This window comes from Maylandia zebra, linkage group LG16 (assembly GCF_041146795.1).
Source record: "Maylandia zebra isolate NMK-2024a linkage group LG16, Mzebra_GT3a, whole genome shotgun sequence".
NCBI classification, from domain to species: domain Eukaryota; kingdom Metazoa; phylum Chordata; class Actinopteri; order Cichliformes; family Cichlidae; genus Maylandia; species Maylandia zebra.
In genome coordinates this window covers 30,441,769-30,457,480 of record NC_135182.1, presented here as the reverse complement: position 1 = coordinate 30,457,480, position 15,712 = coordinate 30,441,769, and the positions used below count along the sequence as shown (strand labels likewise).

At 43.4% G+C, this 15,712-nt stretch overlaps 3 protein-coding genes across 8 annotated transcripts in view; 1 reads left to right on the top strand and 2 right to left on the bottom strand.

Moving 5' to 3' along the window:
- Nucleotides 1-1,279, bottom strand: part of LOC101477391 (nck-associated protein 5) — a 102,640-nt gene extending 101,361 nt beyond the window's left edge. For 2 of the 5 annotated variants that reach the window (XM_004559097.3, XM_004559098.3), the window contains exon 1: nt 694-1,279. The gene's annotated coding sequence lies outside the window, so the exon portion shown is untranslated. The remainder of the gene's footprint in view (nt 1-693) is intronic. The other 3 variants (XM_004559100.3, XM_004559101.2, XM_004559099.3) reach the window with 2 other exon arrangements.
- Nucleotides 1,280-3,729: 2,450 nt separating this feature from the next.
- ftcdnl1 (formiminotransferase cyclodeaminase N-terminal like 1) lies at nt 3,730-9,498 on the bottom strand. 2 transcript variants are annotated; one of them, XM_012921278.4, is made up of 6 exons: nt 9,414-9,498; nt 8,315-8,449; nt 7,944-8,039; nt 7,508-7,663; nt 5,515-5,703; nt 3,730-4,704 (listed from the first exon to the last, which is right to left on the bottom strand). In XM_012921278.4, exons 2-6 carry the CDS (start codon nt 8,427-8,429, stop codon nt 4,268-4,270), a joined length of 993 nt encoding a protein of 330 aa, XP_012776732.2. In that variant the 5' UTR covers nt 8,430-8,449; nt 9,414-9,498; the 3' UTR covers nt 3,730-4,267. The 2 variants fall into 2 exon arrangements, with proteins under 2 accessions (XP_012776732.2, XP_012776733.2); XM_012921279.4 differs by lacking the exon at nt 9,414-9,498 and adding an exon at nt 9,100-9,337.
- On the top strand, nt 8,337-14,912 carry lg16h2orf69 (linkage group 16 C2orf69 homolog). The gene is made up of 4 exons (XM_004559096.4): nt 8,337-8,439; nt 10,251-10,534; nt 11,235-11,473; nt 11,816-14,912. Exons 2-4 carry the CDS (start codon nt 10,256-10,258, stop codon nt 12,291-12,293), a joined length of 996 nt encoding a protein of 331 aa, XP_004559153.2. The 5' UTR covers nt 8,337-8,439; nt 10,251-10,255; the 3' UTR covers nt 12,294-14,912.
- The last annotated feature ends 800 nt before the right edge of the window (nt 14,913-15,712 follow it).

Here is a 15,712-nt window from a genome sequence, read left to right as displayed (position 1 = left end):
GAAAACTTTCACCAGCAGGGGGCAGCAGTTAACATCTAGTGCAAAGATATTTCTGATCTGCTGCTGCTTTTTTAAACGTTTAATATTTCCTTTTAACTCCGCCCAAATTTCCTCAAGAGTAAATTGTGAAACAAAAATAATGATTTGTCTGGTTGACTCACTACACCATCTAGTGGTGCTAATTTGCATGGCATAAAAGTACAGCCTGACCCTAGTTCACCTTCAGTAGGTATCTCTTCAACACAGTACAAAGATGTTTTGGATATAAAGTCTTAGCAACCTTTTTTTCATATTCTTGAGCTTTAAATACTTATGCAGCTTCTTTTTGAGTAATACACCCATATGGAGGCTCAGGGGGCCTGGAAATCATATTAAATGTTCTCCACTCTTCTACAGTTTATTTATTTCTGATCAAATATCCTGATGTTCTCATTATTTAAAACATGTGTATTTTAGAGATTTTAAAATTGCACTATACGATTAACATCTTTTTAATTTTAGGACTTTAGAGCCTGGTGTGAGACATCCTGAAACCTATAAGGCCTCATTTTCAGATTAATGAATTCAAAACCTTGTTAATTTTTAAGAATCTGCAGGAAGCCTGGTATTTAAACACACACTCACACACAGACACACACAGAAAACCAATGAGCATGACATTTCAGCGCGCAGGTCAGTGCTGTGCGTCCTCACCCTTCCAGCTGCTGTGCGTATCCACGGAGACAGATGTCAGCAGAGGCAGCAGGCTGAGCGGCGACCACCGAGGTCCAGAGCATCCCTCGTCCGCCTCACATCGGCAGACCACCCGAGGAGGAGCAGTGCCGCGACTCCACGATCTGGGTCAGAGTCATCCTGAAGAAGAACGCAGACATCACAGGCCCGCATGGATCCTAACATCCAGCCGCAGTCGCAGCATCCTCCTCCTCCTCCGTCTGCAGCTGCTTCGGATGCAATGAATTCCACCGAGACTCAGACGGGAGCAAATCCATGAGGTTCTCTCATCCACGCTCGACGACGGCTCTCTGCTGCTGTATGAGAATCTAACTGCATCAAGCATCAGTGAAAGACTGCCTCCTCCTCTTCCTCCTCCTCCTCCTCTCCCTGCCTCTGCCTAATTCACTGCTTTATCGCTCTATTTCTGTCTTTCTCTAATGCTCACCCATATTTCCACTTCACTGCGCCCTCTTCCTCTCTCTCTCTCCCGCTCTTCCTCTCTAATTCTCAGCTGTGTCTCAGCACTCCGCTCAGCCTGTGCCCAGAGGATGTTGAACATGTGTTCAGGATGGGGGTTGGGGGACTAATGACTTCATAGGTGGCACTCTTACTTCTCCCACTGATAGGTTAGGGAGGACGGCACCCTGCGCTAACTGTTTAAAGATAAAAATCAGAGCCTGGCCTCTTTTTTTTCCCGTCTTTGTAAACGTTCCTATATTTGAAGCAAACACTTGCTTAGATGAGATTAACCATGAGGCTGAAGGAAATCTGTGGAAGGACAGCTCTGCAGGAATGAAATGAGAGGAGGGATGAGTGAGCCACAGTACTCCACGTTATAGAAGAGGAGCAGAGGGGAAAGGGAAGATGTGGGAGGCAGAATAAAAATGGACAAACAGTGGAAAGAGGGAGGGGGGAGGAGAAAAGAGAGCTTTGGAATATTTATAGAAGACTGAAGCGGAGAAATAAGCTCTATTTCTGTGCTGTGACACCCGGTTGCATCTCAGATGATACACTGTCAGGCTAAGTCAAATCAAAGGCATCCTATGGTGCCTCTGCAGCAGCAAGCAAAGAGAAATTTGCCTTTATTTCGAGCAGATTACACATTTCGTTCAGGCTTCGGTGGCAAAGCATCTCTGATTCCGGGATCTGCAGACGGAAGAGTGCTTAATCAAGGAAATGATGGCCTTGTGACAATCATGAGAGCCGCTTGACTGAGTCACAAAACGAGGTTAATGTGGGAGGGAGAAGAAGGGGGTGCACAAATATGAAATCCAAATAAAAAATCCTTTCCCTGTTAACCGAGGAGGAATGAGTCAAAATAGATTCAATGTTCCAGACACGTCACTCTGACTGCAAATTTAAAAACGTACGTTCATACGTCTGTGTGTGTGCGTGTGTGTGGAGAACAGGATACCTCTGGGCTTATGCTGTGACCTAGATAAGGCCTTGATGCTCCCAAGTCTGTCAGGCAGAGTGTATCCGAGTGTGTGTGTGTGTGTGTGTGGCATCCCATAGAGTAAATGCATGTGTGTCTAAATGCAGAAGAGAGAGAGAGATGAAACGAAGCTGCACGGCTGCGATGCCTGTGTGACTAAGAGCCTCAGCTGGATGACATACAAATGGGTGACCGTTCACACAGCAAGAAAGCTAATCCAAACACACAGGGATACAAAAACTGCAAGTCTTCAGCCTCTCGCTGCAACCTTACGTCACATTGAATGCAGAAAACCTGTAAAATTACACAACATAACGAAAGCATAGTAAACTCAAGCCCTGATGCCAAAGCTCGTCCCTCTCCATGCAAGACTCAGTGAATCACCCCTCCACCGTTTGGGTGTAAAGCTTAACAGCTTAACGCCCACTATGGATGTAGATTAGATTGTTACGGGCTCTTAGATTTCCCTTCCATATGGCATAAAATTAAACACTTCTGAGGCTTTTTACCTCCATATAGCCCAGATTAATATAACATAATGAACCAAACCCATACCCCCTTCACTCTATTACTCTGCAGCTATTCAGTGCATTATGTAAAAATGACAGGAATCATTTCGCCCCAGTTAATTCTTGACCTGTCCTCTGGCCAGATTTGTCATTAAAGGGTTAATCCCGTGCAGCAGGAGCTCTGAAAATTTAACGAAAGGACAGAAAACTCGGTAGGCTTTAAACGGGCGCGGGACAAAAATAGCCGTTTCTCACACAGATGGTGACTCTCCCACAGAGTCACGCATGGCAAAAAAAATGATGGGAAAAAACTCATCAGCAGAGACTCATCAGTAAACACAAGCGTCCTATTTGCTCCAAACAGGATATGACACATATGCATGTGGAGAGTGCTGTCTCCAATTTCACTCTGGAGAGCGACACGCTCAAAATGTCACCGTTTTCACTCTTTGGCAAGTTCAGAGACTTTGAAGTAAATACTCCCAAAGCAGGAAGGCATTCAGAGGTCAGGTGTGTTATTCTACACAGACTCTTGAAAAAAAAAAAACCCCACCAAAAGTATAAAAGTGGCAGTAACTCATAAACGGTTCAACACTCCTGTCAAACTCGTTGAATTAAAGTTGACATTCTGCACTTCAATCACATGCTGTTTGGTTGATTTAAAATCTACTTATGGAGTTACATAACTGTATGTCTTCTTCTTCTTTTGGTGACTCCCTTTTAGGGGTCACTGCAGTATTCCTATCATACTCCTCTGATCCACCAACCATCCGCATGCCCTCCTTCACTACATCCATGAATCTTCTCTGAGGTTTGCGTCTTCTTCTCCTGCCTGGCAGCGCCATCCTCAGCATCCTTTGTCCAAACCTTCTCAGCCTTGTCTCTATAACTTTGTCTGTCGTCTACCAACGTCACAGTTCACAGACGCTAATGCCTGACCTTACCCGTCGACCTGTCCATCACCTCTGCAAACAAGGAACTCAGAGCACCCTCACCTTTGACCCCATCCGTCATTCCAACTCCACTGCACTCTATGTGAACTTGTGAAAAAAATACCAAAAGAAAAGCATCAACTGTTAAACTTTTTATTAAATGTGATGTTTTTAGTCTAAAGGTAATCACACAAACTGATCAGTCATCACTCAATGTTTCAGTTTCCCTCGGTGAGTTTATCTGTTTTTTCAGTTCTTCTGACTGACTTTTTTGCTCATTTATTTAACAGGCACCACAGCGAGGAGTCACAAAATAGTGACTCTGTAGGTCAAACTGGGAGGAGATGATGCAACAGAATGCCTCATGTTTTATTAATAAAGTTTAGTGTATTGATGACATATCACAGGGAGAGGAATATGATATATTGCTATATCAGGGGTTCGTCCTGCTCTGGGGAAACACAGAGGTTCATAAATCTAAATCTGAGAACCCTGAAAGTGAAGACCTCCTGACTCAAACATTACTTCAAATAGAAAAACTATTGATGCTATAAACTGTATTTGTGCAGCGGTAGAACATAAAGCAGCACCGGTGGTACCTGAGGGCTCAATAACAGTCAGTTTCCATGGTAACGGAGGCGGAATCTATCACAGATTATCGACTTTAGTTTTTGTTTTCACATGCGGATCCTGCGCTGCTCTTTCCAGAACTCGGCAATCCCCTGAGACAGAGCATACTCTGCTAGGCCCCTGCAATCACGGGGGGTGAACCCCACCAAGGCCGTGCCCTTCATGCTGACCCCCTGTCTCCCTGCCAGCTCGGCGACCCTCGCCGTGATGAGGGAAGCCGGAGCGTGACAGTACGACTCGCCGCCGATGCTGAAAGACGGCCAGGGTTCACCTGCGGTGAGGTGATCTGGCGGGGTCCCCTTCACGCTTTCCACATTACAAGCGATTTCCACAGCGCCCCCGTGTGGTAGGGCCAGCACCTGCACTCCAGGCAGGCCTCCCGGCGTCGACTCCCTGATGGCTTTGGCGATGCTGCGCCCCAAAGAGACGTCCTGGGTGTCAATTGTGACATTGCAGTTCATGACGTAGGGACCTGCCCCGACACCTGCAGGAGATCAGACAAATCGGAACTAAAGGAGCTTCTTTAAATCAATAACAACATTTTTTGCAGATTTTTACTAGTGAGACAAAAGTTGCATAGCAATCCTCTTCCTTCTGAAGTCTTATTCACATTCAGAAACAGATTGTTCTACTAGTGCTCTGCAGTCCTCAGCCCTAAAAAATGGTCAGAGTGGCAGAAGCTGTACTGAAAGCTGAAGAGGAATGGACACAGCACAGTCCCCCGTGTCAGACAGAGCACTGCCCAGTCTTACAGACTACATGTCTATCAGGTGGTGTGAGGTGAGCCAGGACTAGTCTCTCCAGCTCTGCATCAGATGTGAAGTGAGGGCAACTGGTTGACAGTCATTTTTCTTGGATAGTGACGACTTCTTTGGTACATGTAGTTCACCAGATGTTCTCCGGAACACTATGAATCCTCGATCTCCTGTCTTGTTTGCCTCCAGTAAATTATTTTTTTTCTTTACAAATCCAGCAGTGCTTATAATAGAGACTAAATGTTGCAAAGGCAACAACAGGATACCTCGGCTGTGTGAATCTGATGCTTAACACCTTTTAGTTAGATTCAGAATGTGCTAACAGGCTCAGTGGCCTGACTTTCTTTTTATCTGGTAACACGTCAATGTTATTTTTTTTAGCTGTGAGAACTTTTCAGATTTTTCCTTTCAAAGGTCAGAATAGAGAAGGGAGACAGCCTGTGGTCAGACTAACAAACAAACAAAGATAAAGTCACCTGTGTTGTGTAATCACACCAAAGAGACACTCTAACCTTCATTACCTGCTACCTCTGGCTCACCTGTGAGGCCGAATCGTTTCTGTGGCTGCGGCCCCACGTCGGCCCTGATCGCCCGCAGGTCTGGCATCTTCTTGAACCAGCCCATCTCCTTCCTCCTGTGCGCCAGCCCTCGCTGTAAGGGGAAGTCTGCCCAGCCAAACAGGAAGGCACTGGTGCCCCGGACCCTCTCTGTAAGTCCCTGAGCCACAGCTGAGCCCAAGCAAGAGCACAGACACATTTCAGCTGACTGGCATACGGAGTGCACGTCATCACGTGCACACAAATTCAGAAACGCAAAGGTGCAAAGACCGTGACGGACCAAAACACACCCGCGGGAATGTAATTCAGACGGATGGAAAATACGGACACATGGGCTGCTTATTACATGCATGCATGAATACAGTGCTTGTTAGTGGGTTGGCCAATTACCATTTTTCAATCACACCACACAGATTAGCATACAGAGTGCAGTCTGCAGGCATGAGGGCAAAGTGTTGAGTTATTGCTCATTATCAGATAGACACATGGCTGCGAAGTCAGCTGGTAAACTGTGAAAGTAATCAACAGCCCAACAAAATAGAAAAGACGTCACATTATCAGCTACATGCAGGTGAGACATGCTTGTAGAGACACAGTGGATGAGCTCATGACCGAAAATGTACTGAGGAATAATAAAAACTACAGACACCCTGCTGAATATGTCTGTGAACACACATTGAGAATTTATTTTAAGTCACATGTGATATTTGTCTAAAGAACTAAAAATAAATTACGAGCACTGACAGCCAGTGAGGATTTAAAATATAGCTGTGATTCCCAACCAGGGGTACATGTTAGATAGGATTTTAGGGTTATGTGGGAAGTTGTGTTCAACTAATCTAAAAAAAAAAATGCAATAACAAGTAGATCTTAAAATATTTTACTGGAAAAGTTAGCAGCGGTAGCAACAGGGTAACTCAAATATATAAATGATTTAAATAGGTAGATAAATAAATAGTTAAATAATGACTGGAAAGAAAGGGAGAAGGCTTGAATTTATAAAATAACAACTAAACCTTTGAGAAGTTTTCATATAATAAACAAATTCAAATTTTAAACAAATATAATGCATAACTGTTGAAATAACTCACCTGGCTAACAGTATGGAAACCTTTTTTTAGCTAAACCACTAGCTAAAAAAGCAAGGCTAGCAGTTAAAATCATTAGCCAAAAATGTGCTGTTAGTAAATAATTAGAATTGCTTTTTAAAATTATAACGAAGGGGGGAAATATCCAACTATTAACTTTTGAAATAGCTAAATAATAATTAGGTTAAAGGGCTAGCAGTTGAAAATGTCATCTTAAAATGTATACTAACAAATAAAATTGTTAGCTTAACATGACAGACAAATATTTTAAATGGGTAAAAATTATAAATGAAAAGTTTTAAATACTTAGCTAAAGGATATCTAGCTAAAAGTTGAAATTATTAGCTAAAACATAATTAAATGATGTTAGCTAAACAGATAAATATTTGAAACTACAAGCTTACTAGCAATTAAAAACATACGATAAAAGTATCGATTAATTGAAATAGCAAAACAAAAACTATGAATGAAAGTAGGGTTAGCAGTTGAATATTAAAGGGTTAATAAACACAGGAATTATTAGCTAAAAGTATGAGTAGTAGTGGAAATACTGCATTTCGTTGCCCTGTACCTGTGCATGTGCAATGACAATAAAGTTGAATTCTATTCTATTCTATTCTAAATTTTTAGGCAAGGCAAGGCAAGGCAAATTTATTTGTATAGCACAATTCAACAACAAGGTGATTCAAAGTACTTTACAGAGACATTAGAAACAAAAACAAATAAAAAGCATGATTTAAAATTTTAGGTGAATTAATGGAGAAACTCAGAAGGTTAGTCAAACAATAATTAGTTTGAATGAACACTTCATTTGATGACGGGGTATTTAAGGAGGGTACAGTGTTTCAGGGGTACATTAACTCTCAGGAACACTGTGAAACACATACCGAGCGCCTCTTTAGTACAGTCCTCTGCCCTCACCTCCTCCCCCAGTGGGTAGATGGGTATGAGGTCAACAGCGCCCATGCATGGATGGACTCCTGTATGAGTTTGCATGTCAATCAACCCACACGCCTTCTCGCATGCACACAGGATCGCCTCCCCTGGAAAACATTAAAAAACAACACCAAATAAAAGCTGCAAACTTTGACTGCTTTCACTGTTAAGGCTGTCGTGTTTCGAACAAGGATTCGTAGAAATGATTTTTTTCTCTGTGATCCTTGTTAGAAAAAGGTTCTTACTGGGTTTTTTTTATGTGTCTTTAAATCCCTCACAAAGCTTATTAAAGGATTGGAAGCTGGAGCTGAACCCATTCATCCATCTCTCAGGAGCAAGAGAGTGAATATGGAACATGTTAGAAGCACAAATACAAAGAGGACTTACTGATCGAGTCGATGCTGGACACAATAGTGATGACAGAGCGGTTGTAGTCATAATCATTAAAGATGTTTAACACCGTGGTCCCCTCACGCCTCACACCTGAAGCACAATAAAGACAATACATGTGAATAAATGTCTAATAACAGGTTATATTTTACAGGTAAAGGGCAAATTTAGTGCTTAGAGTAGGGTGGTTATCTGATTATCATCTGGCGCCATCATGGATGACATAACTGCGTACAGGCAGTGATTTTACAGCTAAGAGTTGGGTATATGTAGTGGCTTGCCCTTCAAACTGAGGCTGTAAATAGTTTACCAGCAGTTAGCTCGTGTTGAAATTCAAACTTTTTTTTCCGCTGGTACCTTGAACTCACCTTCAGTATTGTACAACGCTGCTTTGGCCACCGTCTCCACCAGATCCTTCCTGCGAGCTTCAGAAACATTGAGGAGACACGCCACCAGTCTCCTGCCCAAAGAGCTCGAGGCCATGTTTTATCAGGTATGCAGAACTGGGAAAGTAGAAATGCAGCCACTCATTAGATGAAAATTTGAATGTGTAACCAATAAAATGCAATCATGGGAAAAAGAAAGTCCATATTCTTTCAATTCCAAGGGTTCATATATGACAACATTTTAAAAATCCTTAACATTATTTACCAGTTTCAGATGACCAACTCTATCTGTCAGACAGATGGCCTCACATTTCACTCTACAATACTTTGGTATGCCGAAGAGTTCATGGTCAACTCAGGCCAACCCTCCACCACTGTGCTTGACAACTGGTACAATTGGTACGAGCTAAAAATGGCTGCATTAGTTACATTTTAAAATTTGTAATTATCCCAGCATGTATCAAAGTACCAGCCAGGTGACATTTTCCCCATGTTTTTGCTGTTGCACCCACTTCTTTGAGCTCATTCCTTTGAGAAGTTCAGGAAATACTGTTTTTATTTCAACTGTTTGATGATAAATGGTACAGTTCATAGAGCTGCATCTTCATCCCATCAAAAAATGAAGCAGTGAAATAATACTTTTGATTTTTAATGCAATTCTAAGTGTAACATGGATACTCAAGCAGCAACAGAATACGTACATGGGCTATGAAAAGTTCTCCAATAAATATAAGCTGCTGCACAGTGTGTTTAAAAGCTGAAGTTACCTTCCAGCAGATGAATGGAACTCTTCTTATGTGCAGAATGACCTTGATTAGTTTATATGGTTAATTATCAGTCATATAATTATTCAGTGCAGTTTATAGGAATTATTAAGCCGAGTGGCGGTGCAATGGTTTACCCATTGTGTCTGCACAGCTGTTTGCACAGCTGTAGAACATGTACAAAGTCCAGCCTGGTGTAAACTAATTTGCTGTGTTATGCAGGCGGAACCAAACATGTCAGTGGCACACTTGAAGTATGTGCAGCGTTTATAAGGAAAAAGGGGCAATATAAACTATTTCTGCGGGAAAACACTCACTTTGCACTCGCTTCAGCGCAGCCGCTGCGAACCCACCCACATCAAGATCCACGGAAAGGTAAACACGTTCATTTTATGTGTTCAGCTAAACTTTGGAAGTCTCAGCACAAGATGGTTCCACCCCGATCCCAACCATAGACATTTTGAGATGTGTTTATGTATGTGCGGTCCTCGTATGTATTTTTTTTTAAAAATAAAAAAGGTCTGGGGTGTAAATATTTTTTCCTGGACATGCTGTTACCTACTTATTATTTTTGGAAAATAATACAAATTCCATAAAATTATGAAAACATTCGAAAAAAAATTAATTAGTGGTTTAATCAGTGTCAATTTTATTTATGTTTTATATCCATAAATATCCTCGGCTCACATCGATGACAGTTCACGTTTCTCACCACAAACGTGGTGTTTTATACGATTGCTTTGTTCTTCCCTTGGCGTCGTTAGACCGCGCGGACGAAAACGGAAATACAAAGGAGGGACTCATCCGATTCCTACCGACGAGAAAACTCAACACATGCGCAGTAGCGCGTACGTTTCCTGTCACTGCAGTCGTTTGTTATTTCGGTGGGTTTGTTTTTGTTAAACAGCGCCTCTTTGTGGACAAAAGGAGACTTTAAAACTGTGACAGTGAAGTAAATCTTGGACGTTTATTCCGCAGGTGTCGTAATGTGAGGCGGACAGCGGTTGTAGACGCCGTGTAGTTGTAATTGTTTGCGTATAATAAGGCTGTGTGGCCCGGTTTGGCGCTACCCGCTGATAATGTGATGCTAACTGACAGCAGCATGGAGCGAGTGCGCAGATGAGGAAAAACGCCAGCTCATTTTCTTATTTTAGAGTCCATGCTAGCCGAACGAGCAGCAGTACTGGACCTGACTTTAATAACTGCGGCCAAAGCGATGACGACGTCACCCTCCGAGCTCCGGGGGCTCCACGCCTCGGCAAGCCGGGATGCACTGTCGGGAACCCCGCTGCAGAAGCTGCAGAAGCTGCAGAGGCTGCCCGCGGTGCCCGGGAACCTCCCCAACCGAGTGAACGACCTGCTGCTCCTGCGGCCTGACCCGGAGGAGCAGGAAAAGAGCAACAACCGGCACGCGGTGTTTTTTCACGGGGATATTCAGGTGAGAGTGATGGAGAAGGTCTCAGGTGGACATGGCTGCCATGGCGAAATTAATCACTGAATACGATTACTGAGGCAGCTCTGTGCCACCTCCTGTGTGTTTAATGTTGGAATCAGTCAATGATTTCTTTCAACAAACCAAATAAAAATGCGGGGAGGCCAGTCCATGGCTGATAGTGCTCCATTGTGTGTGATTCTGTCCAGGTATGATTTTACTGCCTCTGCAGTGCGCTTTGGATCATTGTCATGCTGAAAAATGAAGCTGTTGCCAATCAGACCTTTTCCCCATGGTATTTCATGGAGCATCAAAATCTGACAGTTCACTTTTGCCGAGATTTCCAACACCACTGGCTGAAATTAAACCATGACAGAGCCTCCACTTTCTTTTACAGATAGATGCTCACTGTGCTAACTCTCTCCTGATCTCCTCCGTACACACTGATGATGATTTGAACCAAATATTAGGACTTATCACTCCATCAGCCCTGTTGCCACTCATTTTCAGTCCAGTTCTTGTGTGGTTTCGCATACTTTAGCCTTTTCTTACAGTGAGACATTTCGGATGTGGCTTCAGGCTTTATTCCCCTGAAAATGGTCAGGAAAAAGTACAGGACTCAGCTGTGCTGCTCTTGTTCTGAGATCATGTAGGACCTCTATGTTGCAAAAAGCAGTTGTAAAACTTCTCATTTCTCTCTGTGCAGAACTTCCAGGAGGAGATGGCGCTGCAGCCTGAGGGTGCCCAGTGGCTCTCCTGGAGCCTGGAGAGGGTCGCCTTCACTCTGGGCTGCCGTTTCCCTGATAGACACGTGTGGGTGGTGAGAGCCTCGCGCATGTACCTGCACAAGTTCAGCTGCTACCAGAACTTTGTGGAGAGCAACATGTTCGGGGCTCCGGAGCACTCTCCATACTCTGCTGACTCTGGAGCGTTTCACCACCTCAGGTTTGTTACTGGAGCTCATTTTGTCTTGTTGAGATATTATTTAACTTGATTACTTTGGCTAAATTTTATCCGGCCTGTATATCAGTTAAGAATAAATTAAGAAAGGTGTAGAGGCTTAAAAAGCCACCTGCAAGCTAAATCATCTAGCTCACAGATGATGACACAGAAAAGGGCAATTTAATGGTGAACGCGTTTCCCGTGTCTTTTCCCAGTTTTCCAAATTTTATGTTTTTGGAAAACATGACCAGGTCTAAAGGTGTGAAGGACAGGAAAATGTTGCTGTAATTCTTTGAGATGATTTTGGATCTTTTCTCTGAGTCTGAGCAGCGTTTCTGACCACAGGGCCCTGCTGAGCCACGGCATGGAGCGAGCCAGCCTGCCAGACCCGCTCAAACCACAGGGCGGCGCTGACAGCATCCCCTCAGGCTTCTCCTTGACCCTGGTGGGCTTCAGCAAAGGCTGCGTGGTCCTGAACCAGATGGTGTACGAGCTGCCCGGGGCCCGTGCTGATCCGCAGATGTCACCCTTCGTCAAGCACATCTCTGACATGTTCTGGCTGGATGGTGGCCACCCGGGGGGCAGTGAGACCTGGGTGACAGACAAGCAGGTCCTGAAGGAGCTGGCCGGCAGCGGCGTGTCGATCCATGCCCACGTGACCCCTTACGAGGTGTGCGACCCGATGCGGGCCTGGGTGGGCCGCGAGCACGGACACTTCATCAAAACTCTGGAGGAGTTCGGGGCGTGTCCAAGCAAGAAGCTGCACTTCAAGGACGAGCCGCCCTCCATCGAGAACCACTTCAGGGTCATCCAGGAGTTTTGAGCGCTTTATGTGATCTTTGTGTCTTATTGCTGGTCTTACCTCAAACCTTCAGATTTAAGGGCTCAGATGAGTCGGATGCTGGTTTGTTAAACGCGCTAACCCTGAGGTGGGACGAGCTTTCCTCTGTTCTCCACTGTCTTCCTCTGAAAGTCCTTCAGGCTAAATGAAAGCTTTTCCATTTGCTCAGACTTTATGTTGCTGCCGAGCTGCTGGTTAATATCCGGTTAGTTTCTCTAACTCAACTTGTTTGCGTGTTTAGCTGCAGCAGAAAAGCTTCTTACATTCTTTCTATACCTGCACTAGCATTGAGCTCATTTTAGACACATGAATGTTTGAGAATCCGGTCTCCGGGTGGACGTCATCAGCAGGAATATCTGCTGATTGTGTTTTAACTGTAATGAAATAACAAGCAGACACTTAAAGTGTTTGAGTTCATTCCTTCAGTTTGATGCTGATGGTGGATTTCCATCAATGACGAGTCAGAAAAAGGACAAAAAAGCAGTTTAGATTTATATTTTTAAGATAAGACACTGCAGGCTAACAGAACTGTTCACTTTTTGAAGCCATTGAAGTTCCAAAACCAGACTTTAAAAAAAAAAAAAAAATCTTAATTAAGATTAATTATCTCACAACGAGTTATGTGTGTAAATTGCAGACTGCTTAAAAAAAAAAAGTGCCTGCAGCGTCTCCTCTTAAATCGCTGCAGTACGTTTTATTCTGACACACAGTCACTTCAAGGTGTGTTCACTATGTATTCTGGAGCCGTCACATTTCACATGGTCTTCATCAGCACAGGATGTTTTGCTGATGAAGACCATGGGGCTCATAGGTCAGCTCTGTCATCACGTTTGGAAATCAACTTTTAAACGGTACAACTATAACAACAACCAAAAACTTTCATATTTTACTATAAATGTTTTTAAAATATCAGATTTTATGTTTTCCTGGAGAAAAAAAAAAGTCCATCTGCACAGATTTGTTTTTTGTTTTCAGTAAAATGCAATAATAAGAAGGAACACTCAGGTGCTTTAGTATTTGGGCAGTGGGGCAGTTTTAGTTTTTTGCTTTGATTAAATCTGAATCGCACCATGTGATTAATCTGTAGATGACAGTTGGGTGCTTCTCTTCTGGCCTGAATTGCTTTGGGGTGAGCTGTACAGATGTCTGTCTTCTTTTAAATATTATGGAACTCTATAAATCACCTATCATATTTTTGGATCTTTGAGTAGGTGGGTCGTGACTCCTCCTTTCAGAGAGGGTGTGTGGGAGTTCTCCACACCAGTCTACATGTGTTTTGTGGACTTTGGGATGGTTTGGCTGGGGTGACCTGTAGGGGGTGTTCCTGGACTCCGGGATATCAGGCACGCTGTTAAAAGCACTTTGGAGCCTGCAGCTGCAACGAGAGCTTGGTTCACTTCTCCATCAATAAGCCAGACTCCCTCAGGGTTGACCTTTGACGCTGATTCTGTTTACAGCTTTCATGAATAGAATATCAGAACAGAGGCTGTGGGGTTTGGTGCTGTGGATGCTGTACTGATCTGTTTTTTGTGAAGAGCGAGCTGATGATCTACACCTACATCCACAAGCTGTGGATGCTGACTGAAAGGTGTCCAGGACACCAGAGGTGGAAATGAGCTTCCTCTGAAGGCTTTGGGCTTTTGGGGGTGTCTGAGTAGAGCAGCTGCTTTGCCACATTTAAAGGCATTGGTTGAGGTGTAGTGGATGTCCTGGATAACTTTGAGGCCCACGACTGCTTGGATAGATCATGTCTGCTGCCTTGGGTGGTACAGCGAGGATGTGTGGCCTTGGCGTCTTCGTTTAGGTCACTGCTCCTGTGACTTAGACCCAAAGAACTGGTAGAAACTGGATGAGTCTAATTAGTGGAAACAGATGTTGCTGTTGGTTGTTTCAAACACTAGAAGGCGAGTGCCATCTAGTTCTAGGTGAAGGTGGACATCTTTACAGCTAATATCTCCAAAACCATCTATGGACCCCCTGTCCAGATACTTTTGGATCTGAATGTATCTCATGGTGGCAGATGTGATGTGTTTTTATGACACTGGGTGGGGAGAAGGACAAAAAAAATCTGTAAACTTGCTTGCTGTGTCCAATTAATGAAGTGGATTATTCCTGTAGGACTTCTGGTAGCTGGCAGGGCAGCATGCACTGTACATCCATCTGTATGATCTCTGTATGAGCTTAAATAGCATCTTTGCACTTTGCTGATGGCTGCGAGTCGTTCTGCTGAATGTAACTTCAGATGCATTCCATTGTTTACTACTCGCTGTATGTTGTGCTGTGTTTTTTTTTTTTTGTTTTTTGTTTTTTGTTTTTTTTTTTGTTGTTTTGTTTTTTAAAACAAAAAAACTGAGTGGATTTGACCTTTTAAAGGAGCTCAGCTCTGATTGGTTTTGTTCTTAGACTCTGTACTGCTGTATGAGTCAGTTAAAATAATCCTTATTTATGTCACATGCTCTCAAAATGTCATTTAGTGGCTGTAACAGTCAAAGAAACTTCCTGTCTGGACTATCTCATTAGACGTCCACTGAGTGGGAGTTCTTGAAGCAAATCAATGAAGTATTTAAATATTAAAATGCAAAGCTGAAACAATTCTTCTAACATGGAACAAAGGTCATCAGTTTTTATATAGTTGTTACATGTACCCAACAAATATCCCTGGGAGGAAGAGTATGTAGGATCAGCCTCTGCTAGTGCCAACTCAGATATGCCGATTGTCCCGCTGTGGTGACCTTTGAACTGAAAGAAGCTCTTAAGGTACTTTGAGCTGATCCATTATATTTAACAAGGCTTGGGACTGGTGCTAAGAGCACAGCAGTTCACATTTGGTCCTCCAGTGTTTAGCTCCATGGTGCAGTGGTCATGATATCAGCTTCCATATATGAGCCTTTATTAGTCTTTGTAGCCCGATTCCTACCATTCACACTGATGGTGGGTAAATGGTAAATGGCCTGTATTTGTATAGCGCTTTTCTAGTCCCTAAGGACCCCAAAGCGCTTTCCACAACCTGTCATCCACCCATTCACACACACATGGGTGACATAAAAACCCTATAAAGATAATGATGTATATTAAAAGGTTAATATGAAGTGTTTGAAACATTTTTAATCAGCATCCACTGTTGTTGGGGTGCGTGCGTGCGTGTTTGACAAAAATATGTAAAAACATAACATATCAGGACCCCTTTAGAGCAGTGTTTTCCAACCGGTGTGCTGTGGACGATTATCTGGTTCTATCCGATTAGTAAGTCAGCGGTCCTCAACCTTTTTTGCGCCACGGACCGGTTTATGCCCACAATATTTTCACGGACCGGCCTTTAAGGCGTCGCGGATAAATACAACAAAAAACTAGTACCTGCTCTGATTAAATGGGTTGACAATTCCTAGTAAAACAGAAGGAGA